Source organism: Nycticebus coucang, chromosome 17, assembly GCF_027406575.1.
Source record: "Nycticebus coucang isolate mNycCou1 chromosome 17, mNycCou1.pri, whole genome shotgun sequence".
Lineage (NCBI taxonomy): Eukaryota > Metazoa > Chordata > Mammalia > Primates > Lorisidae > Nycticebus > Nycticebus coucang.
This window is the reverse complement of record NC_069796.1, coordinates 85,977,723-86,002,932: the sequence shown is the minus strand read 5'-3', so window position 1 is coordinate 86,002,932 and position 25,210 is coordinate 85,977,723. Positions and strand designations below refer to the sequence as shown.

Below are 25,210 nucleotides of genomic sequence, written 5' to 3'. Positions count from 1 at the left end.
CCTGCGGCTTCTGCCTCCTCTCCTTTCCTAAGCAGGCCCCCTTCCAGGCCCCCAGTAATCCTGTCCAGCCCAGGTCAGTGGTCCATACCCATTGCAACCTCAAGAGGTGCCATGTGTCCCCCAAGACCCTCGTGTTGATGTCCTGACCCCTGGGACTTCAGAATGTGACTATAAGGAGGTAACTAAGGTAAAATGGGGTCACCAGGGGTCGCTCTAGTTCAATATGCCTTGTGTCCTTATAGAAAGAGGAGACTGGGACACAGATACACACATAGGGACAACACGTGATGTCACAGGGACAAGACACACATCTATCAGCCTTGACCTTGGACTTTTAGCTTCCTGAACCCTGAAAAGACACATTTCTATTGTGTGAGCCATCAAGCTGTGGGACCTTGCTGTGCAGCCCCCACAGGCTAACACAGGCTGCACAGCTCGAGCCCACTCCGTCCACCTCCTGCAGGTGACAGCTGGTTCCTACACCCAGCAGGCCACCAGAGGAGATGGGGGCAGGGCCAGGATCAGTCACGGGGCCACAGGGAAGAGAGTGGGACAAACCAGCAAGGCATTTGGGGTGGCACCCCGGCAAATGTGATTGAAGATTTTGTTCTGCTTCTAGAAAGGAAAGAGAAGAGGGAGGGGCATGATGTTCAGGCCTCCAGCTCTGCAGTCCCTCTGGCTCAGCTCGGCCCAGCCCCTCTCCACGCCTGGCATCTCCCACTCCTCCTTTAGGACCAGGCGTGGCTGCTGTCTCCTCCTCCTCCTCCCCCTTGAGGCCTGCCTGGCCTCCCTCAGCATGACAGTCAGGCACTGACTCAAAGATTTGTCTGTCCCCTGGAATGGGGCTTCTGAAAGCCAGTCAAGGCGAGCCCCTGAGCACACCCCAGACAGCATCACACCACATGCCATCTGCAAAGAAGGTGGGTGACTCTAAGACATGTACTGCTGTCCCTGGGGCAAGGTCACATGTTTTATAGGCCAAAAATGATCATGCCTAAATTTTGTACATTAAAAATACTCTTTGAGTTTCAGCTGCCTTCTCCGTAAAATGGAAGTACCTCCCTGAAAGTGGCTTTTTGTTTCTGAGGGCTAGATTAGAGATGAGGTGCTTAGCACTGAACAATTCTCGTGACTACTATTTCAGCTCAAGTTGGGCTTACGACACAACCTTGACAAAGAATGCCCTTCCTTTTCTGCAAAGCAGAATCACATTGGGGGTTTTAAGCAAAATGTTCCATGTTCTCCTAAGCTGAGGGCACCAAGAGCATTTACAAGAATGTCTCCCAGAAATATATTACAAACTCCCAGTGAACCCTGGCACAGATGGGTGGTTATGCTTAGGAGGAAGGGAGCTCAAGTGGGTTTCAGCATGGGCCCCGGAGGCTGGTTTGCTTGAAGTGTGTTTGAGGCAGGTCTGAATGAGAGGCTGGTGCGCTGCCACTGCCCTCCCCGGGCTCAGGTCCCAGCTCTGTGAGGAGGAGGAGGAGGAAGAGCTGCCCCAAGCTCAACGAGCAGAAGGAGGGCATTTTCCTCAGCACGAGAGGCTGGAGCTTTTTCTGACTTTCTCTCTACCCTGACTCCAATTTGCCCAAAGGAGCTTTGCAATGAAAGTCCATATCCTCGTTTTCTCCCTGGGTCCCAAACAAGAGTGCCTCAGTCAGACCCACAGAGGCAGGAGCGCTGGGAGCTCACCCAGCTCACTGGCTTCTCCAGCTTCTCCCCAGGGATGCAGCCATCCTACAACAGGGACAGGGACGCCTGATTCCCATTAAGGTAGACCCCTCTCAACTCCATGTTGAAGTCCAGGAGCTGAGGCTCAGAGAGGGCTAGTGAGTTGCCCAAGGTCACACAGCTGGGAAGAGGCGGAGCTGGACTCTGAGGCCAAAGCTTGTTCTACAACCCTTGGCTGCTGCTGAGAATTCTGGTAGGACATTCCTGGTCACATTCACCTGAAATGGCCTTGCTTTTGGCCTCCTGGGCAGTCTTGACAAGGCTGTTTCCTCCCAGCCTCACACCCACATTGACCACCAGCTCTGGCCTCTGTAAACGGGGAGGACTCACTCAGAAGGAGCAGGAGGCATCATGAGGGAGGACCAGCCTAAAGGACCAGCTGGCCAGCCCAGGATCCCTGCCCCAAAGTCACCCAGCCCCTAGCTAGGCTGAGAGCCAGTCCCTGAGGCCACCGTCATCATTCCTGGGGCTCATCTCTGGCTACCCAGCAAGCACATGCATGGCCACCTCTCCACCTCATGGCCCTGAAACCCATCACTCTCAAACACAGGACTCAGGGCCAGAACTGGGCTGGGCTGCAAGTCATAGCTCCAGGGCACTGGCTGTGATCCCCAGTCCAGCTGGGCCCTGCCCTCCGTGGCTGACAGCCCAGTACCCTGTATCTCAGAGGCTGCTGTCCACAGCTTTTTCCCCTGCCAGACAGGGCGCTGCTCTGGGTCCCAGGCACCCGGCTTCAGAACACACACAGTAGTGCTTAGCAGCTGTGGGCTGAATGACCATACAATCAAATGCCCAAGGACAAACTTGGGACAGGGCAGTTAGAACCACACCCTTGGCAGATGTCCAGGGACATCTCACAGGCAGTACTTGTCCTGGGGCGCTCCCATCCTGAGGGGGTGGGGCAGCCTTGCTGTCGGGAACACCTTCCAGGCCATGGAGACCAGTGCACCACCCGTCCTCCTCCCCACGTCCTTGCATGAATCTGGGGTGTAGGCACTGGCCTTTCTTTCTGGACAGCAACCCTGAGGCAGGGGTGGAGCTGGCTCCTCTGAAGGTCCCGAAGCCCTGAAGAGGGTCTCTGTTACCCAATTGCTGAGCACGCGCCAGACAGTGTGGCATTTCTCCTCTTGATTATTGGTAATGTGGTGGCAGTTTCAGCATTAATAATGCTGCTGCCACTTCCTGCTGCCTTCCTCAGGGGCTGATAGCCCATGGGAGCTGGCCGCAGCTGCCCGCAAGGTGGGCAGCTGTCTTCAGGGTGCACAGCCTCTGCCCCATTTCCTGACCAAAGCCAACTAGTTCTCTTTTTAAAATAATTGTTTCAAAAGCATCTGTGAACAACAGAGCCCAGGAAGTTAACTCCCTACCCATGCCCATGAGGACAAGGACCCCCTTTCTTCCCTGTCTTGGCAACATCTGGCTGTGCAGAGGGCCTCCCCCCACCCCTGGGCCAGTGAGCCGGAAGTCAGCACAGCTGGCATCAATGCTGAGGGTGGAGCTGCTGCCACCAGGCCACCAGTGCCTGGCCTCCTGCAGGCCCCAGAACCAGTGCTGCAGCTGGAGCAGGACACGCTAACCTGTCTTTGAGGGGACCCAAATGTGGCCTGTGGGTTTCCTCTTCCATCCCGTCAGTTTCAGGAGACAGGGGGTTTCCTCATGTGTGTGCAAGTGCCAGGAGCGCGATTTGACAGCCAGACCCCGACTCAGGCCCCTTCAACAGGCCTCTGTCCAGACAACGCTCAGGACCCCAGGCCTCTTCAGAGTCTCAGGCCACGGCTCACTGAGGGCAAGAAGGCCACCCTGCTTGTCACTGGGGCATGGGCAGGGGACGGTTGGGAGAATGACCTGTGGACCCCAGCAGCCACTCCTGAGGACAAAAGAATTGACAGTGTGCTACAACTTACTGCCCTCCCAGCTGTGCAAACCACGAGCAGGTTTCACTATTCTGCAGCTGAGGGAGGCAGCCGGATGCAGAGCTACCGAGAGTGTCGGGGAGTCGTGGAGCAGCCTCTGCCCAGGCCTCTGCTTCCGGGCTCCCACCGTGGTCCTGCCTGTTCCCTGCCCGACTCCTCCTGCAGCTGCCCTGGGACTTTTCCTTCACCCTCACCCCCACCTGCAGCTTGGTGTCTTAAGTGGCCGGGGCACACTGGTCAGTGAAGGAGCCACCCTCCCAGGGTTCCTGATGCCAGGGTCACACAGCTTAGCTCAGAAAATCCTGGACCTGAATTCCGTCCAGACCCTGTCAGACACTCGAACAGAGCACTTTGTGCTCTGCTGGTTCCAGTGCTGTGTCGCAACTTCTCAAACAGGAGCCCACGCTGCGGCTACAGAATGTCTGCATCACCCCGGACCCTCCACGTAGCTATTCAGTGGCCTGAATGGGGCCTAGGGACCCAGTGGGGGAGGAAGCAAGAGGTCAGGGGTCACTTCAATCCTGGGGATGAACCAGGATGTGGCCTGACCTGGGCTGTAAGGATGCCCGTGGGCCACAGACCATGAGATCTTGAGCCAGATGGGGCCCTGCCCTCTGCCCCAAGCCCTGTGGCCTGGGGCTGGCGGTGAGGGCCTGCACACAGGCGCCTGGTAAAGGGAGGCCCTCCTGCCTGACGTGCCACTCCCCTGTAGGCCTGTGGTTCCCTCCCCTGGGCTGCATTCACCTGCTAAATTCAGTTCCTTCCTTCATTTAACAAACACCAACTCTCTGCCACGTGCCAGGACTCCAGCCAGCAGGGGGGGGATTCTGGAACAAAGAGTGGACCTCATTGGGGGTATCTGGCATGATCTGATGGGGTAGGGGCTCCATGACATAGGAAGACAAAAATAGCTGGCACGGGAGGTGTGCACGGAGGATCCTAAATGTCCCTTTGCTATGGTTTGAATGTGTCCCCCACACAGCTCACGTGTTGGAAACGTGGTGGTCTTCATGGCAGTGGGAACTTAGGAGGTGGGACCTTTGCAAAGTAATGGTGCCATGCGAGGACGCCCCCTCATGACTGGATCGATGCTATTATTGCAGGAGCAGGTTGGTCATCGAGGGAGCTCAGCCCTCTTTCCCTCTCTGTCTTGCTTTGCTGTGACACCCTCTGACCCACCTGCCTGCCACTTGTCTGCCATGGGGTGGCCCTCACCAAATGCCAGCACTGCAGATAGGACTTCTCCAGCTGCAGAACAATGAGCCAAATAAACTTCTTTCTAAAAATAAATTACCCAGTCTGTGGTATTCTGTTCTACCTGCGTTATTGCTCCTCTGTCCGCCTGTGTACCCCTCCCCACCTTCTAAGCCTTGCTGCCCCCATCCTGCAGCCCATGCAGCTGGCCGATAAGCCTGCAGAAGCTGGCCAGTGTCCTCTTAATTGCATAAAGATGACACATGAACCCTGAACGATACCTCAGAGAAACTAGTACATTCCACTAACCTTGTTTTTGTCTTCAGTTCTGGCGGCTTCTCGGCAGGCCGGATGCCAGATGGAAGAACCTGTTGACAAATTCCCAAAAGGGAAGGGATTACAGTGACTTCCCATGACAGAGGGGCCTGTGCAGAGAGTCAGAGAAGGGGGCCAGTCCATGCAGGGCCACTCACTTGAATGCCACCCTCCGAGCGGTCCCTGAGGACCTCTGCATGCCAGGGTGGCACTGGGCAATGGTCACCCAGATCACGATGCCTACCCCAGCGGACTCACAGCCTGGTGTTGGCAAGAAATAAATGGGCAAATGTGCCACTGTGTGCTAACTGCTCCCAGAGGAAGAGGCACAGGGTCCTGAGGAACCTGCTGGGAGTGGGGAACAGGCATCTTACCCAGCCCAGGGCAGCCAGAGGATGCTTCTCAGAAGAGGGTGTGTGTGAGCTGGCCTCAAGCTCAGAGGGAGGGGAAGAGAGAAAAGGCTCCCTGGGCAGGAGCCCACCAAGGTAGGCTCAGCATGGAGGCACTGGCTGGGACCACCTTTGGGCACAGCTGGGATGAAGCTGGAGTGGGGACCAGCCTTGGGGAGGACTTTGAGGGTGGGGCTCCCAGCTGAGAGGAGGAGCTCTGGTGGGAAGCTGGCCTACTCCTTAGGGTGTAGGGTGGGAATTGGGCATGAGGGTCCAATGTTAGCCCAACCCTGTCACTAATTCACTATCTCTGAGGCCTCAGTTTCTTCACCTATCAGCTGTGCCCAGTCACCCACGTCAACAGCCACTATCCTCAACATAAAAAGGTCACCAGGGACCAAGTACCCCTCCATCCCTGGCATTCCACTCATCTGCTTCAACATCAACCTGCCCTGAGTCTTTGCTTTTGATCACCTAATAAGGGAGCTAATAATAATCCTGCCTCATCAGGTCACTGGGTGAATTTAATGAAACCAGTAATGATGTATTGGAAAAGTGGGTGGGGAACTGCGTGCAAATGTAGCTGCATCACATGACCATTTTCACGCAGGGAGGCTGGATGGACGGCAGCTCCCCTGCCCACCTCCCAGTCCTTCAGGACCTGGAGCACCCGCTTCTCCTCTTAAGTGCCTCTGAAGCTCAGCTGGACCCATCGCTCCCTGAGACCACACACCTGCTGCCACCAGGACTGGGTGTCTGGGTTCATCCTCTTACCTGCCACTCCCAACCCACTCGCACAGCCCCAAACGAGCCCCACAGGCCAGGCACACAGCAGGGGCTGATAGGCATGTGCAGAATCAGGAACTCATTCCATTCCCTGCTTGCAAAGCCTTCCAGGTCATATGGGTTTGATCACCACTCCTCCCTGGGAGCAGAGCTGTGTCTGTACAGAGCTCTGAGACGCTGTGACTGAAGCTTACGTGTGTGTGCGTTGGAGTGCGTATGAAACATGATTTTCTAATTTTTTTATGATTATAAAGGTAATAGATGTCCCTTATTAAAAATTACAGAAAATTACTAAGAAAGTATCAATAAGAAAATTGAAGCCATCTGTAATCTCTCACCCACTCCTTGCAGGCCGCCTTCCGGTATACATGGGCATTCTAAATGGAATGCGACCCATGTGCACATACACAGCTTAAACATCCCTTCATCGTTTCCTCACATAATTAAATATCAAAAAATGCAACTTTAAAAGCTGCTTAACATTCCATCATGTGGATGGATGTGAATTTATCTCTACTGATCTCCCTTATTTACTTGTCAGCAGCACCGCAGGGCTCCATGTCCACAGCTGCCACATTCTTCCCAGAAATGGAGTCTTGGCTCAAAGGGCAAGGACAAGTTCAGGCTCTCGAGAGTTCCGGCAATTCCCATTTTCACCCCCACCAGCTGGGTAAGGGAGCTGTTTGCTTGAGTTCTCACAAACACAGAATATCATGACTTTTTCTTTGTCAGCTCAGTGGGAAAAAGTACTATCCAGGGTCATTTTAATCTGGGCTCCAGACAGTCAGAACCCACCCATGCCCCTCCTGAATGCTGTGGGAAGGAGCCTGTGCTGGGGGTGGGGTGGAGCTGAGGCCCTGGGAAGTGCCTGCACCCATGCTTTGCAGGGCTCCTATGCAGACACTGCACCTGTCAGTAATATCTGCATGGGCCCCAATGACGCCCAGGCAGGCCAGGCAGGGGGCCTTGGGTGGGATGAGCAGGTGGGGCAGGGGCCCCATAGAGGCCACTTCATAGAGCAGAGCTTGACAGTCACCACCCCGGGCTGACAGACTGGGAACTTCAAGGCCTGGAGGGGGATGGGTCTGGCTGCAATACCCCACAGACCGTCCCAGCAGGTCCCACTTTAGAAATGAAAAGCGCCTTTGTTCCTAAGACCAGGCTACTCTGGACACAAGCTCCTATCCCAGGCAGCTGCCCCCATGCCATTTTGCATGGGCTCAGTAGGGCTGTCATCTGAGAGCACAATGGTGCTGACACTGTGGGGCCCAGCACCCCTGCCCCAGTACTCCAGTGCTGTGGAGTGGCCCAAAGGACCCCTTCACAGGCTCTCAGGCAGACTCAAGGAACAAGGGTGACACTGGGATGAGGCCATCCAATCTGACGTCACCCACGGGCTCAGCTTCAGAAAGGGAGCCCTGTCTGACACATAGCCCCCAGAGGACAGCCACATGAGGTCATCTAGCACCTGCAGGAGGCACGCTTGGCAGATGCCACAACAGTGGCTGTCTTGCCACGGGCCCAGCCTACCCCAGTCTGCCTCTGGCCTCACTGGAGACAGAAATCTTCAAAAGGAAGAAGTGGCTACAGAGAAGTCTTGCTGCCAGAGCCGTCCTCGGCTGGGTCCTGGGGATGCCTTCAGTACATTAACAGCTATCCCACCCCCACCGGCCCTGGGGTGGGGCCCTCCAGTCAGGCCCTCCTGAGAGCTCTTCTCAACTGCACCTTGATCTTGGCCTTGGTCTGAGCCATCCCCCCACTATGGTCTTAGTCCTGCCTAGCCCAGATGCAACAAGACTCCCACTAAGTCAGTTGAGCAGATTCTTGACCACCCCCACCTTTCAAGCCTAAGTCCTGGGCCTGACTTCAGCAGGAGTCCCACCATCTGCAGGTGGTTCCCTGTGTTGCTATCTCTTCTGCCCCTTGGAGATAGCGCCCCACTCTTCCTATGGTATTCGGAATTAAGCCCCATCTCTCTCCTGACTTCTGCTGCAACAGTCCCAAACTGTCTCCCTTACTGTTTTGAACAAGTGTCAGGATAATCTTCTTTACCAGGGAGGGCTCGGGAGACGGGTAAGCACCAGGCGAAGAAATTGTTGTGTGACAAAGCAGAGTGTAACTCTCCGTGCTCACATGGAGAGAGAGAGGGATGGGGTCAGAACATGCCCCCTTAACACAAATAGGAGGCCAGAGCATGGCGCCCCAAACATGCCTCCCTGGCGTAAGGATTATTTTGAATGAATTATTTGAGGAAACAGCAGACTCAGGAAAGCTTTGAAAACAGAGTCGAAGTGACCCTTCCAGGGGGAAACTGGAATCTCTGAAGGACAGCTCCTTCTTCACAGCGGGGAGAAGGACGCTGACCCCTGGCAGGGGAGAAGGAGCCCAGCAGATCCCTGACTTAGGGGGCAGGGGAGAAGGAGCCTGGCAGACCCCTGACTTAGGGCCCCAGTCTCGGCAGAGCAGGGGAGAAGGAGCCTGGCAGACCCCTGACTTAGGGCCCCAGTCTCGGCAGAGCAGGGGAGAAGGAGCCTGGCAGACCCCTGACTTAGGGCCCCAGTCTCGGCAGAACAGGGGAGAAGGAGGCCGGCAGACCCCTGACTTAGGGCCCCAGTCTCGGCAGAACAGGGGAGAAGGAGCCTGGCAGACCCCTGACTTAGGGCCCCAGTCTTGGCAGAGCAGGGGAGAAGGAGCCTGGCAGACCCCTGACTTAGGGCCCCAGTCTCGGCAGAGAAGGGGAGAAGGAGCCCAGCAGATCCCTGACTTAGGGCCCCAGTCTCGGCAGAGAAGGGGAGAAGGAGCCTGGCAGATCTCTGACTTAGGGCCCCAGTCTCCGCAGAGCAGGGGAGAAGGAGCCTGGCAGACCCCTGACTTAGGGCCCCAGTCTCGGCAGAGAAGGGGAGAAGGAGCCTGGCAGATCTCTGACTTAGGGCCCCAGTCTCCGCAGAGCAGGGGAGGAGGAGGCCGGCAGACCCCTGACTTAGGGCCCCAGTCTCGGCAGAGCAGGGGAGAAGGAGGCCGCTTCCTCTTTGAGGTTTGTTCTTGCAATGTGCTTATCTCTCTGGACTACCTCTCACCCTCAGTATACACATTTATTTTTCTCTTTGTTAATCTGTCTTTCACTACAGGTCGGGCTGTCCAAACTAAGGACTATGAAAGGTGGTGAGAAAATCATTTTTCTTTTCCTACAGCGTTCTCCTCTCCCTCCTGGCCTGCTAGTTGCCACATACATAGTAAAGAAAGAGCAGTGGCTGAATGCTGCTATTGGATTGCTAATTTAATTGTAAAATGAGAAGCAATGAGCTTAAAAAGGGTTAATCTGAAAGGAAGGGAGTGGTGCCCCTTTCTCAAGCCTTGTTTTTCCTTCAGATCTGGTAGCCCCCAGGTCGCTTCTCCTTTATTACTATTATTATTTTTAACACAGAGTGGGTTTGGGGGATTTCCTACGAAATATGTGAGAAAGTCAGCCGTTTTCCTCCGACCCCCCACCCCCACCCCAATGCTCTCCCCTTGCTCCTGGAAGACAGCTGTGGCAGCTGCCAGCATCCTCCCCGTCCCCATAGCCTCTTTCCACCTTTGTGAACAGAGTGGGTAAAGCAGGGACAGGAAACATCTAAAACTCTTAACTTGGACTCTGAGCTGGGGAGGCTTTCTAGAAGAATGCTCAAGTGACAGCAGACATAACAGACTCTATTGGTTTAAGTTTTGCAGCGGGGACCCAAGTAGCCGCCACTTCTGGGCTGGCTGATCTTTCATTCACCCCTCCGCTCTTCTCGCCCATCTCAGGCTTACTGATATCATCCCAGTGAGCGAGGCAGGGTGACAAAGCCACCCTTTGTGCTCCAGCCCTGCCTCCTCTCCGCAAGAGCCTGGGCTCTCCCCCCTGAACTGGCAGGGTGACCAGTGAGCCAACCAACCCCTGCTCAGCGCCCCCCCCTCCCCACCACCATGGACCCAGTGCACAACAGTTTCTTGCCCCAGGGGACTAAACAGTAGGTTTTTATTTTTACCTTGAAGATACATCTCTTCTCCTTCTGCGAACATCTGGCCACACCTGACACATAGTGCGCAGGAAGGGTGATAGTGTTTCTCCCCTGCCTGCAAAAGAGCACACAGCAGAGGTGTTTCCACTGAAGGTAGCTACGCCCACTCAACTGGGTACAGCACAGGTACGCAGGGGACACTGGAAGGTGTGCTACACACTGAACGGCCCGGCAACCGTTGGGACTAAAGGCCCCTGCACGAAGCCCAGACCCAGAGGGCTCAGCTGCATTTGCCAGACCAGGAGACTTGTGTCACCAGCTCCCTCCTGGGCTTATCAGGCCCCAAAGGAGAAGAATGGTCCCTGGCACATGGGTATCACCAGCAAGAGGAGAAAGAGGCAATGTTACCTCCCCAGATGGAGGGACTGCAGAAGTGGAGTGAAAAATGATTAATAATTTTCATTTTGTATCTCTGTTCAAAATGCTTAATGTGTTCAATTAACATTTTCTAATTTGTGTAACTCTCAAAATCCATTAAAGTAGATTAGAAATATTAATACTGAAATAACCTAAACAAATTCCATGCCTGGCTTGGCTTATTATTACATGAAGAAAGAAAAAAAAAAATTCACCCTTAAGAATTATGTCCAATATCACTTTGCCGTGCCCATTTTCTGACCTTAGGATAAGGCTGAGGCTAAATGTGGATGCCAGATCCCTATGTTGCTGTTTTCCCTAACTGGGGAAGAAGTTTCATAGCTACTACCTGAACTTGAAGTGGTAATGACCACTTTCCCCTTATTAGGGGTCATTCCGAGCACCTCACTTTTCTTTTCCTTGTCAACTACCACCTTCCCTAATGGTGAAAACAGGCCCATAGTGGCCCCTGGGTATCAGGAGAAAGAAGGCCTGAGGTGGCCTCTCCCACCAACCTTCAGGTCAGCTCCAAGGCCAGGGGCCCTTCTGAGCTGCATGAGGACACAGGTAGGATAGCCGCTCTATCCTACCCGTCTCAGGCCTAGGCCTTGGCTGGAGCTGTCCCCTCCACCTGAAGCACCTTGTCATGGCCTGCTCCAGGCTACCCTGAACTTCTCTGTCTCATCCCAAATGCCACCTCCTCTTGGGAGCTTTCCAGAACACTTCCCTAACTTGCACTCTCACAGGCCCATTTTCTTTCTTTTTTTTTTTTTTTACTTTATGGCCCTCGGTAGAGTGCCATGGCATCACACAGCTCACAGCAACCTCCAACTCCTGGGCTTAAGCGATTCTCTTGCCTCAGCCTCCCTCACAGGCCCATTTTCACACTGTTCAGCCACTTTATTTGGCTTGCTTTTCCCCATTAGCCAATGAGAGCTGGGAAGACATTTCAGGGCCACCAGGTGCAGGGAGCTGTCTGGATGGCAGGAAACACCACAGCATCTGGCCCCAGAGTGAGGGCAAAACAGCCACTAAAATGCTGAGCGGACAGAGCAGCTCTCTGAAGTGTAAATTAGAGATGGAGACAGCTTTGTCTTTTCAGAAGTAAAATTCACCTGAACCTTACAGAGATCATTGATGACTCCCCACATTCATAATATACACCGAGTGGACATTCCCAAGTTCACAACCCCTCCCTTGTCCACACACCCACCTCATCCAGGTGCCCCACCTCACACAGCAACTGCCTGTACCACGACTTCAAATGGCAGCCACACAAGAGAAAAAGCACATCCTCCAGAGCACATAAAGCCTGATGTCTACACAGCATGTCCACAGGTGAATCGGGAGAAATTCTGATTTTGTTGGGGACAGTATCTAAGATGATCGCCTTGAATCCCCTTTAGTGATGGTGGCCGCTGTCTCTATAGCTCATGCTAAGAAGCACTCTGCACATATGTTAACATGGTTAATCTTTTCAATAGCCCTATGAAGTATATTGTTAACTTCATCTTTCATTAGGAGGCAAAGAGAGGTGGAAGAACTTGAGTAAAGTCACACAGGAGATGGAGCTGGTGTGAGCGCCCCAGGAGTCTGGTCTTTGAGTGCAAAGTTTAAGCCCATGCCTCAGAGCTCTCAACCACCAGGGTGGCAGTCCTCCAACTCCAGAGTATGGATGGCAACCCTGGAACATGGACCCCATCCTCATAAGCACCCTGCCATGGTGTGAGTATTTATCTCCTCCAAAATTCACATTGAAATTTAATCCCAACGTGGGGCTTTTACAAGGTGATTGGGTCATGAGGCTCTGCCTTACAAATGGATTATTCACTCCTGGACTGATGGGTCATCACAAAACAGGGACGGGTGGCTCAGCTCCTCATCACATGATGCCCTGTGTCACCTCAGGACTCTGTAGAGTCCCCACCAGCACAGAGGTTCTTAACCAGATGTGCCCCTAGGCTTCCCAGCCTCCATGACTGTGAGAAATAAATTTGTCTTCTTTATAAATGACCCAGCTTCAGGAATTCTGTGATAAGCAACGGCAAACAGGCTGGCTCTCCTCAAACCTCGTGCCTGAGCAAACAAGATGGAGGATGCTGATGAGCCTAACCTTAGAAGAAGCCGTGAGCTGGGCACCAGGCACTCCCAGAACCATGCACACCACCTCCTGGCCTGTTGCTGAATCTGGGTGTGTCACACTCCGGAGCTGCTTCCACAACCAGAACTCCCTGGCTGGGGCAGCTCCAGAGGAACTACACAGGGCCACTCCCTACAAAGATCTAGCAACAATGGAGTGAACCCGCTAGGGTCTAATCTTGGAGAGGAGCCTCCCCAACTCTGAGGATGGCCAGAGGCAACCGTGAAAAACAATCATGAGGTGAAATCAACAGAAAAAACTCTGGCAATATGAATAGTCAAAGTAGATCAACACCCCCAAGGACCAATGGGACAGACACAGCACAAGATCCCATGCACAAACAAATAGCTGAGATGTCAGAAATCGAATTCAGAATCTGGATAGCAAATAAGATCAAATTAGAATTCCAAGCAGTAACCCAAAAGATATCACAAGAATTCAATGAATTGAAAGACCAAATGACCAAAGATTTTGACACATTGAGACAAGAAGTTGCAGCCCTCAAAGATCTGAGAAACACAGTAGAATCCCTCAGTAACAGAATGGAGCAAGCAGAAGAAAAGATTTCTGACATTGAAGACAAAGCTTTCGAACGCTCTCAAACTCTCAAAGAGGAAGAGAAATGGAGGGCAAAAACAGATCACTCTCTCAGAGAGCTCTGGGATAATTCGAAGAAAACCAATATTCATCTAATAGAAATCCCCAAAAGTGGTGAAGTGGCTTCACAAGGCACAGAGTCTCTTCTCCATGAGATTATGAAGGAGAACATTCCAGACAAGCCGAGAGATTCTGAAATTCAGATAGCAGACAGTTTCAGAACTCCAGCACGAGTTAATCCAAATAAGACATCCCCCAGACACATCATAATCAACTTCACTAAAGTTAATATGAAGGAGAATTCTGAAAGCAGCCAGACAAAAGAAAACCACCACCTACAAGGGCAAAAATATTAGAATAACTGCATCTTACTGCTGAAAACTTTCAAGCTAGAAGAGGATGGTCATTGACTTTTAATCTCCTAAAACAAAATAACTTTCAACCCAGGATCCTGTACCCAGCTAAACTGAGCTTCATTTATGATGGAGAAATTAAATACTTCAATGACATTGACATGTTGAAGAAATTTGCCATGACTAAACCAGCTCTCCAGGATATTCTCAGACCTATCCTCCATAAAGACCAGCGTAATCCTCCACCACAAAAGTAAACCCACCCAGAAAATTTTGATCAAATTCCAACTTCCACAGTCACAAAAGGATTAAAAATGTCCACCAGACTCTCGAAAGGCTTATCAATATTCTCAATTAATGTGAATGGTTTAAATTATCCTCTAAAGAGGTACAGGTTGGCTGACTGGATACAAAAACTCAAGCCAGATATCTGCTGCATACAAGAATCGCATCTTACATTAAAAGACAAATTTAGACTCCAGGTGAAGGGATGGTCATCTATACTCCAGGCAAATGGAATGCAGAAAAAAGGAGGCATTGCAATCCTATTCACAGATGCAATAGGCTTTAAACCAACTGAAATAAGGAAGGATAAGGATGGACACTTAATATTTGTTAAAGGCAATACTCAATATGATGAGATTTCAATTATTAATGTTTCTGCACCCAACCAGAACGCACCTCAATTTTTAAGGGAAACTCTAACAGACATGAGCAACTTGATTTCCTCCAGTTCCATAGTAGTTGGAGATTTTAACACCCCTTTAGCAGTGCTGGATAGATCCTCCAAAAAGAAGCTAAGCAAAGGAATTTTAGATTTAAACTTAAGCATTCAACATATGGACTTAACAGACATCTACAGAACATTTCATCCCAACAAAATTGAATACACATTCTTCTCATCAGTCTATGGAACATACTCCCAAATCCACCACATCCTAGGCCACAAATATCACCTCAGCAAATTAAAAAAAAAATAGAAATTATTCCTTGCATCTTCTCAGACCATCATGGAATAAAAGTTGAACTCAATAACGACAGGAACCTGCATACCCATACATAAACATGGAAGCTAAACAACCTTAGGCTGAAGGATAGATGGGTTATAGACAAGATTAAGAAGGAAATCACCAAATTTTTGGAACAAAACAACAATCAAGACACGAATTACCAGAACCTCTAGGATACTGCAAAGGCAGTCCTAAGAGGGAAATTTATAGCACTGCAAGCCTTCCTCAACAAAACAGAAAGAGAGGAAGGACATCTCAAGCAACTGGAGAAGAAAGAACACTCTAACCCCAAACCCAGCAGAAGAAAAGAAATAACCAAAATCAGAGCAGAATTAAATGAAATTGAAAACAAAAGAATTATACAACAGATCAATAAATCCAAAAGTTGGTTTTTTGAAAAGATCAATAAAATAGATAAACCTTTGGCCAACCTAACCAGGAAAAAAAGAGTAAAATCTCTAATTTCATAGATCAGAAATGGTAACAATGAAATAACAACAGACCCCTCAGAAATTCGAAAAATCCTTAACGAATACTACAAGAAACTCTACTCTCAGAAATATGAAAATCTAAAAGAAATCGACCAATACCTGGAAGTACGCCACCTACCAAGACTTAGCCAGAATGAAGTGGAAATGTTGAACAGGCCTATATCAAGTTCTGAAATAGCATCAACTATACAAAATTTCCCTAAAAAGAAAAGCCCAGGACCAGATGGCTTTACGTCAGAATTCTACCAAACCTTTAAAGAAGAACTAGTACCTATATTACTAAACCTCTTCCAAAATATAGAAAAAGAAGGAATATTACCCAACACATTCTATGAAGCAAACATCGCCTTGATCCCCAAACCAGGAAAAGACCCAACAAGAAAAGAAAATTATTGACCAATATCACTAATGAATATTGATGCTAAAATATTCAATAAGATCCTAACAAACAGAATCCAACAACACATCAAAAAAATTATACACCTTGACCAAGTGGGGTTCATCTCATGGTCTCAAGGCTGGTTCAATATATGTAAATCTATAAATGTAATTCAGCACATAAACAAAATAAAAAATAAGGACCATATGATTCAATTGATGCAGAAAAAACTTTTGATAATATCCAGCATCCCTTCATGATCAGAACACTTAAGAAAATTGGTGTAGAAGGGACATTTCTTAAACTGATAGAGGCCATCTACAGCAAACTCACAACCAATATCATATTGAATGGAGTTAAATTGAAATCATTTTCACTTAGAGTGGGAACCAGGCAAGGTTGCCCATTGTCTCCATTGCTCTTTAACATTGTAATGGAAATTTTAGCCATTGCAATTAGGGAACAAAAGCCGATCAAGGGTATTCACATAGGGTCAGAAGATGATATGATCATGTATCTGGAAAACACTAGGGATTCTACTACAAAACTTTTAGAGGTCATCAAGGAATACAGCAATGTCTCAGGCTACAAAATCAACACCCATAAATCTGTAGCCTTTTTATATACCAACAATAACCAAACTGAAAAAACAGTCAAGGACTCTATTCCTTTCACAGTAGTGCCAAAGAAGATGAAATATTTGGGAATTTACCTAACAAAGGGTGTGAAAGATCTCTATAAAGAGAACTATGAAACTTTAAGAAAAGAAATAGCTGAAGATGTTAACAAATGGAAAAACATACCATGCTCATGGCTGGGAAGAATCAACATTGTTAAAATGTCTATACTACCCAAAGCAATATATAATTTTAATGCAATTCCTATTAAAGCTCCATTGTCATATTCTAAAGATCTTGAAAAAAGAATACTTCATTTTATATGGAATCAGAAAAAACCTCGAATAGCCAAAACATTACTCAGCAATAAAAACACAGTAGGAGGAATCACGCTACCAGACCTGAGACTGTACTATAAATCGATAGTGATCAAAACAGCATGGTATTGGCACAAAAACAGAGAAGTAGATGTCTGAACAGAATAGAGAACCAAGAGATGAATCCAGCTACTTACCATTATTTGATCTTTGACAAGCCAATTAAAAACATTCAGTGGGGAAAAGATTCCCTATTTAACAAATGGTGCTGGGTGAACTGGCTGGCAACCTGTAGAAGACTGAAACTGGACCCACACCTTTCACCATTAACTAAGATAGACTCTCACTGGATAAAAGATTTAAACTTAAGACATAAAACTATAAAAATACTTGAAGAAAGTGCAGGGAAAACTCTTGAAGGAATCAGCTTGGGTGAATATTTTATGAGGAAGACTCCCCAGGCAATTGAAGCAGTATCAAAAATACACTACTGGGACCTGATCAAACTAAAAAGCTTCTGCATAGCCAAGAACATAGTAAGTAAATCAAGCAGACAGCCCTCAGAATGGGAGAAAATATTTGCAGGTTATACCTCTGATAAAGGTCTAATAATCAGAATCTACAGAGAACTCAAACGTATTAGCAAGAAAAGAACATGGGATCCTATCTCAGGATGGGCAAGGGACTTGAAGAGAAACTTCTCTAAAGAAGACAGATGTATGATCTACAAACACATGAAAAAAAGCTCATCATCCTTAATCATCAGAGAAATGCAAATCAAAACTACTTTGAGATATCACCTAACCCCAGTAAAAATAGCCCACATAACAAAATCCCAAAACCAGAGATGTTGGCGTGGATGTGGAGAAAAGGGCACACTTCTACACTGCTGGTGTGAATGCACACTAATATGTTCCTTCTGGAAGGATGTTTGGAGAATACTTAGAGACCTAAGGATAGACCTGCCATTCAATCCTGTAATTCCTTTACTAGGTTTATACCCAGAAGACCAAAAGTCACAATATAACAAAGACACCTGTACCAGAATGTTTAAAGCAGCCCAATTTATAATTGCTAAGTCATGGAAGAAGCCCAAGTGTCCATTGACCCAGGAATGGACTAGCAGATTGTGGTACATGTATACCATGGAATATTATGCAGCCTTAAAGAAAGATGGAGGCTTTACCTCTTTCATGTTTACATGGATGGAGCTGGATCATATTCTTCTTAGCAAAGTATCTCAGGAATGGAAGAAAAAGTATCCAATGTACTCAGCCCTACTATGAAGCTAAATTATAGCTTTCACATGAAGGCTATAACCCAACTATAGCACAAGTCTATGAGGAAAGGGCCAAGGGAGGGGAAGGGAGTGGGGAGGTTAGGGTAGAGGGAGAGTAATGGGTGGGGCCACACCTACGGTGCATCTTAGCATGGGTACAGGCGAAACTTACTAAAGGCAGAATACAAATGTCTACATACAGTAACTAAGAAAATGCCATGAAGGCTACGTTGAACAGTTTGATGAGAATATTTCAGATTGTATATGAAACCAGCACATTGTACCCCTTGATTGCACTAATGTACACAGCTATGATTTAACAATAAAAAAAAAAAGAAGTAGCCGTGAACAAAAGAGTACAAGCCGTGTTTTATGAAGCACAAAAGCAGGCAAAACAACCACCTGCTAGCCTGCTCTTGAGGAGTGGCCCAAAGGGGCCCACGTCGCCTCTAGAACATTGGGCATGGACTCCTTGGATTTTTTTTTTTTTGAGACAGTCTGTGTCACCTTCGGTAGAGTGCTGTGGCATCATAGCTCACAGCAACCTCAAACTTCTGGGCTTAAGTGATCCTCTTGTTTCAGCTTCCCAAGTAGCTGGGACTACAGGCACCCACCACAACCCCTCTATTTTTTTTCCTATTTTTAGTAAAGACAAAGGTCTCACTCTTGCTCAGGCTGGTTTTGAACTCCTGACCTCAAGCAATCTTCCTGCTTCAGCCTCCCAGAGTGCTAGGATTATAGGCGTGAGCCATCATGACTGGCCCCAACTATTTTTTTGTGTTTTTGGTAGAGACGAGGTTTCACTCTTGCTCAGGCTGGTCTCAAACTCCTGAGCTCAGGCGATCCACCCACCTCAGCCTCCCAGAGTGCTGGGATTACAGGCATGAGGCACTGCACCTGACTCATGGTCTCCTTCTTGATTTGAGTGTTGGTAACATGGGTATGTCCAGTTTCTAAAAATGTATAAAGTTGCATACTTATGATTTGTTCACTCCTCTGTTACAGGCCAAAAAAAGAGTTTTCCCACAAAATGGATCAAAGACTTAAACACAAGGGCGAAGACCGTAGAGCTGTTAGAAGAAAACATAGTGTTAAACCCTTGTGACCTTGGATGTAGCAATGGACTCTTAGATTTGATGCCAAATACCTGAGCAAAAGAAGAAAAAAAACAGATAAACTGGACTTCATCAAAATTAAAAACTTTGGGAGCCAGGTACAGTGGCTCACACCTGTAAGCCTAGCACTCTGGGAGCCCGAGGCTGGTGGATTACCTGAACTCAAGAGTTTAAGACCAGGGCAGTGCCTGTGGCTCAGTGAGTAGGGTGCTGGCCCCATATACCGAAGGTGGCAGGTTCAAACCCGGCCCCAGCCAAACTGCAACAAAAAATAGCCAGGCGTTGTGGTGGGCACCTGTGGTCCCAGCTACACAGGAGGCTGAGGCAAGAGAATCGCCTAAGCTCAGGAGTTGAAGGTTGCTATGAGCTGTGATGCCCCAGCATTCTACCAAGGGGGACAAAGTCAGACTCCGCCTCTTAAAAAAAAAAAAAAGTTTGAGACAAGCCTAAGTAAGACCAAGACCCCATCTCTAAAAATAGCCAGGCATTGTGGCAGGCACCTGTAGTCCCAGCTACTTGGGAGGCTGAGTCAAGAGGATCACTTGAGGCCAGGAATTTGAGGTTGCTGTGAGCTGTGACACCACTGCACTCTACTCAGGGCAACAAAGTGAGAATCTGTCAAAAAAAGGGAGAGCGAAAGGAAAAGAAAAACTTTTGGAGATCATAGGTCACTATTAGGAAAAGGAAAAGACAACATAAAGAATGGGAGAAAATATTTGTAAATCATGTATCTGATAGGGCTGTCGCAGAATATAAAGAACCTCTTCAACAAAAAAGACAAACGGCCCAATTAAGAAATGGGCAAAGGACTTGAACAGGCATTTCTTCAAAGCAAATACATAAAGGACCAGCTGGTACATGAAAAGATGGTCAACGTCATTGTCATTAATGCCAATCAAAACCTTAGGAGACACCACTTTATACCCACTAGGGTGGCTATAATTATAACAAAAAAAGGAAAAGTATCTGTGGGTATGTGGGTAAATAGGAACCCTGATACACTGGGGTGGGAATGCAAAATAATACAGCTGCTGCGGAAAACAGCTTGTCAGTTCCTCAAAACACAGAATTACCATACGATCAAGTAATTCTCCTCCTGGGCATTTCAGAAAAACAAAGAGAACAGAACAGAAGGAATGAAAACCTGTGTTCACACAAAAACCTGTACCTGGGTGTTCACAGCAGCATGTGACCAAAAGGCCCACCAACCCCAGCGTCCATCCTGGACAGTGCCGTCACGGTCAATGTGCAGAGTGGAGCATCCCATGGCCCCAGAGGGGTGGCTGCTGAGCCTGCCACAGCACAGACAGACCTTGAAGACAAGGTGTGTGCAAGCAACCAGCCACAGAGGGCCACTTGTTACGCGATCCCTTCTGCAGGAAATGTCCAGAAGAGACAAATCCACAGACAGAAACAGGTGAGTGGTTGTCAGGGGCCAGAGGGGGCTGCTCAGTGAGTGTGTGTTTTCCTTTTGTGGTGATAGAAATTTTGGAACTAGAGAGAAGTGGAAGTTGCACAACACTGTGATTGTACCAACACCATCAAATTGTACATAGTAAATCACTGATTGTGTGCTATGTGAATTTCACCTCACTGGACCAACCCTTTCTAAAGGGTTGGTCCCAGAAGGAGAGCTTCTTATTACCAACCGTCAGTCAAGCGCTGTACTAAGCACCTCAGTCACATAGTTCAAGTTCATCCTTGGGCTGGGCATTGTTTTCTATTACCATCTTCCATATGAGGCAACTGAGGTTCAGGGAGGCAAAGAGACCTTACCCAAGGCCAACATCAGGATTAGAACCAGGAGGGACTAGGAAGATACCCACGGGCTTTGGAGGCACAACGGCCACCAGCTAGAGTGAGCTCCGTAGATCCTGGGCTTGTAACATGGAACTTGCTGAAACTCAGAGCAGTATTGCCTGTAAACAGCCCTCCTCCTATACCAGAGGATGCAGAGCACCCATTGTGAGCTGTGTGCAGAGAAAGGAGCCACACACACAGCATGTGCCCAGCTGGCTGCACTGAGGAAGAGCCCAGGGTCCACTGGGCCACAGTGTGAGTCAGAGCCATGTGAGAGCCAGCACCACCTCCACACCCTCCACTGACTGCACATGGGAAGGGTGTCCTGTGCCTCGTGGCCAGTACTCAGCACCTGCTGTCCACTCATCTATAAAATATGAAAGGCAACAGCCAAACCAAATTTCAAGGGTGCTCCGTGTTCTGGAACACTGCATCATGGTAGAGAGAGAGGGCTGGGGTGCCTGTGACTCCAGGCCCTGGAGACATCAGAGGCTGTCCAGTTGACAAAAGGAACGTGCCTGCAGGTGCCCTGACCTGTCTCAGGCTCATGGCTGGAGCCACAGAGGGGACAGATTCAAGTTCAGACACTCTCTTCCTGACTACATGACATTGTCTTCAGGCTTGGGGTCCCTGTTTCTCTCTCTCGGGCTGGGGTAGGAAAATTGGGCTCTCTGAATCCGGGGGGAACTTAGCCTGAAGGTACCTGAATGGTGAAAGTCACCCCATCTCTACCCCACACTCCCTGCTGGGAGCAGATGGGTTCCAGGTAGCTAGTGATGGCTGATGGGGTCAAACTTTAAAAGTATCCTTGCTACTCACCTCACTTGTCATTGTCACTCCTTCTCTCTGACAGTGACTGGGTATCCCTGTCATCGGCACATTGGCTATATCCTGTCCTCTGAGGGCTCATCTCTGCCAGTATCCACAAAGAAGGGCTTAAAATGTCAGCACCTGGAGGCTTCCAGGTAGAGACCTGCACAGCCACTCCCGGCTCCCTGGGCAGGCAGACGTCCCGCCCTCACCCATGATGGCTCAAGATAGCTTGCGTTTAGAAAGCATAAAAGCCCATGAGATTTTGTAGCACATGGTTTTAGAAAGACACCTCACACCTTCCCCCAAGCATCTGTCATTGTCAATAAGCCAGAATAGGGCTTGTCCGGAAGCACAAATACAGCCTGTGGTAGCATGGGGCACACAGGTCCTCAGCCAGTGGCAAAGCTGCCTTGTCACCAGGAGCACCTCTCTTCCCCGCAGAGTGGAGCTGGAGCAGAGGCCCCTCCTCATGGGCAGCCCAGGGACATATCAGCCTTTCTCTGCAATGGGCCTTGCACGCCTGAGACAGGTGCTCTTTCCTCCCCAGCTCTACCCAGGAGATCCAGAGCAAAGACCTCTCTGCTCCCCGGACAACAGCCCACACCTGCCCGCCTCCCGCCTCCAGCTCCCTGTGCATTCCCTTGGTGACTCAAAGCTTTAGTTTCCTTTTTGATTTGAACTGAGTTAAGATCTTAAAGGACCTGAACTCCATGGTGCACAGAGAACATGGAATTTATGGAGAAGCAAATTGAAGCCTTGAGCAGGGGCCAGGCACCCGAGGGGCACTCAGTGGCTGACACAGGGTCCTCAAAGGCTCTTCACCCTGAGAAGAAGGGCCTAGCACCTCACTCCTGCCCTCCCCACTGTGGCCCATGTCCTCGCAGGCCTGGGAAGATGCTTCCTCCCAGCACCTGGCCTGTCCAGCCCACCCCCCTCTCTCCCTCTTCCTTACTTTCCAGCTCCACCTGGGGTGTGAGCTTCAGGCAGTGCTGCCAAGTTCTCCACTGGCCCCAGAGCCACGTCACCGCAGAAGAGCCACCCAAGAGGCCCTGAGTAAGGGAGCACAGAGCCCCTGCCTCGGCCATCCCTGGAGGACCAAAGGGGTCCCACAAGAACGAGTCTGGGAACAGCTAACCACGATCCTACCCACAGACATTCACATGCAATTCCGTGCACCAAGGCTCTAAGTCAGGTCCTGCCACAAACCCAGTGCACAGTGCTGCTGCCCGTGCGTCCAGGGGCACAGCGGAGGACACCGTGGAGCCACACGTGAGGGAAAGGGCTAGAGCTGAGCTGCATGTTTGGGTCAGGATGTGCTGAAGGAGCAGGATAGCCAGGTCGGTGGTGAGTATGGACGTGTCAGGGTGTGTGAGTGTCTGTGTGTGTTATCTGTGTGTCAGTATGTGTTACACGTGTCTGTGTGTCTGTGTGTGCATGTCTCTGGGTGTGTTGTCTGTGTGTGCAACATCTAAAAGTATGACTGCTATTTTTTTATTATTTTTTTTGAGACAGAGTCTCGCTATGGTAGAGTGCCAAGGCATCACAGCTCACAGCAACCTCAAACTCTCGGGCTTAAGTGATTCTCTTACCTCAGCCTCCCAAATAGGAGGCGCCCGCCACAACGCCCGCTATTTTTTTGTTGCAGTCGTCACTGTTGTTTTAGCAGGCCCAGGATGGATTTGAACCTGCCCCCCTTGGTGCATGAGGCCAGCGCCATAACCACTGTGCTACGGGCGCCAAGCCTAAAAGTATGACTTCTGAATGCTAACAGGAGTTAGTGTGGGTGGTGGTATTCATTATGAATATGTTTTTGTTTATTTTATGAAAACCGTATTCCTTCTGAGTGTGATTTAAAATTAATACATTTATTTTTGAGAGAGAGAGAGAAGTTGGGGGCTGGAGAAGTTGCCTTCGCCTCTATCCTTTGGAAACGCTGTATTTGTTAGGGAACATGGTTTGTTTTCTCCCAGCAGTGAGAGTCATCTGTGCTTGGGGGGTAAAATGCGTAGCTCCCAAAAGTAGACGGGAGGAAGAAAATGAACAAATCTCCTACAGTTGCATAGATGGTTTATTCCAAAATGAAGACATGTCTAATGACCCCTGACTCGGGGCAGAGTAAGCCCCTCTACTGTGGGCTTCCCTTGAGCCCACGATCCTCAGTGTAGGGGCCCTGTCACCTTCATCCCTCGAACCCAGTACCTGCCCCAGGTGGGGGGAGGTGAGTGGCTGAAGACGGGGGAAGGAAAGAAGGGAGAAAGGAGGGAGGGAGGGAAGAGAGGAGGCAGGAATTAATTAGTGGTCCCAGAGGGAGGCTGGGCTCCTCGTTACCACGGAGACAGATACTGGTACACAAGCCACACCAGGCGCTGCAGGGTTAACAGAGGACGCGGGGCTGAGAAAGGAAGCCCCACCCCTGACACACACATCCAACTCCGCAGGGAAATAAGTGGGCTCTGGAGAGAAGGTGGTCCCCGGACTGGAAGGGTTGGGCTCAGAGTCCCAGGCTACACCTACTCCCCCTTTGTCCAGCTGTGGTCAGCAGTCCAGCCTCTGGTCATACCTCTGATCCCTCTGAATTCACCGGCCACACTGCAGCCCCCAATGGGGGTGACTCCCTCCCTCTCCAGGACTGGGCAGCGCAACCTCTGCTCCCACAGTGCAGCCCCCCAGCTCCCAGGCAGGTGTGGGTGTCAGCCCCTCCCACGCCCCCAGGGGACCCCAGGGGGAGCAGGCAGAGACAAGCCAGGTACAGGGAAACACAGCAGAGGATGCTGCGCATTTAGGAGTGACCGAGAGAGAGATGAACCCCACTGTCACTGCTGCCGCATGCACACTTCACGGGCAGGCGGGCGCTGCTGGCACCCAGCATTTAAGATGGCACTGTGCCTGCTGCAAGCAGTCACAGCACAGATGAGGGTTCCTGCGGGCGGGCGTGGCAGCCTGGCGCTGGGATCTTCAGGCACAGGTGCCTAGGGGAAAGGGCTTGCACCTGACCTGCCACTGAACACCCGCCTACTGCAGTGCGGTGTCCCACCAGTCCCCATCTGCCCCTTGGAGGTGTGGGCCGGGCTTCCTACCTGCACGGTGACCTGGCACCAGAGCCCACTCCTCGGGCCTGCCGAGTGCCTGATCTCTGGAGTGTGTGCCCGTGAGGGTGGATGTGCTCCCCCTCAGCTCTCGGTCTGTCACCTGCTCTGGCAGCTCTGAGAGCCCCCTGTTGCCTGGACGGGTGCCGGCAGGCTGGGTCGAGCTTCAGGCGGTGCCACCTCAGCGGCAGCAGCTCCTTCTGCAGAGCTGGGCTGTCTCCGCCCGCGGCTCCCGCCTCGCACCCACAGTGGAGGCTGCTCAGAGCTTTGCAGAGCCCGCCGACCCAGCCCTGCTGAAGACTCGCCTCCCCAGCAGGGGCGAAAACAAAAGCATTAATCTTCTCTGGGAGGCCCTTTCTCCCCCTGCACAGGCGAGGAAGAAAACCCAGACCTGTTCTGCTCCCGCCTCTGCAGCTCCGACAGTCCCCTCCGATGAATAGAAGTGTACCGGGGGCCCTACACCCAGGCACTGTGTCCCCAATTCT

General features: G+C 50.2%; 1 protein-coding gene across 9 annotated transcripts in view; it reads right to left on the bottom strand.

The window, feature by feature from the left end:
* ABLIM2 (actin binding LIM protein family member 2) overlaps positions 1 to 25,210 on the bottom strand; it is a 185,129-nt gene that overhangs the window by 64,283 nt on the left and 95,636 nt on the right. For all 9 annotated transcript variants that reach the window (XR_008375159.1, XR_008375161.1, XR_008375162.1 and 6 more), the window contains exons 7-8: positions 10,339 to 10,426; positions 5,148 to 5,206 (exon numbers count right to left, since the gene is read on the bottom strand). Coding sequence is in view for 4 of the 9 variants with exons in the window: in XM_053566083.1 (XP_053422058.1) it covers positions 5,148 to 5,206; positions 10,339 to 10,426 (147 nt within the window). In the remaining 5 variants the exon portion in view is untranslated. The remainder of the gene's footprint in view (positions 1 to 5,147; positions 5,207 to 10,338; positions 10,427 to 25,210) is intronic.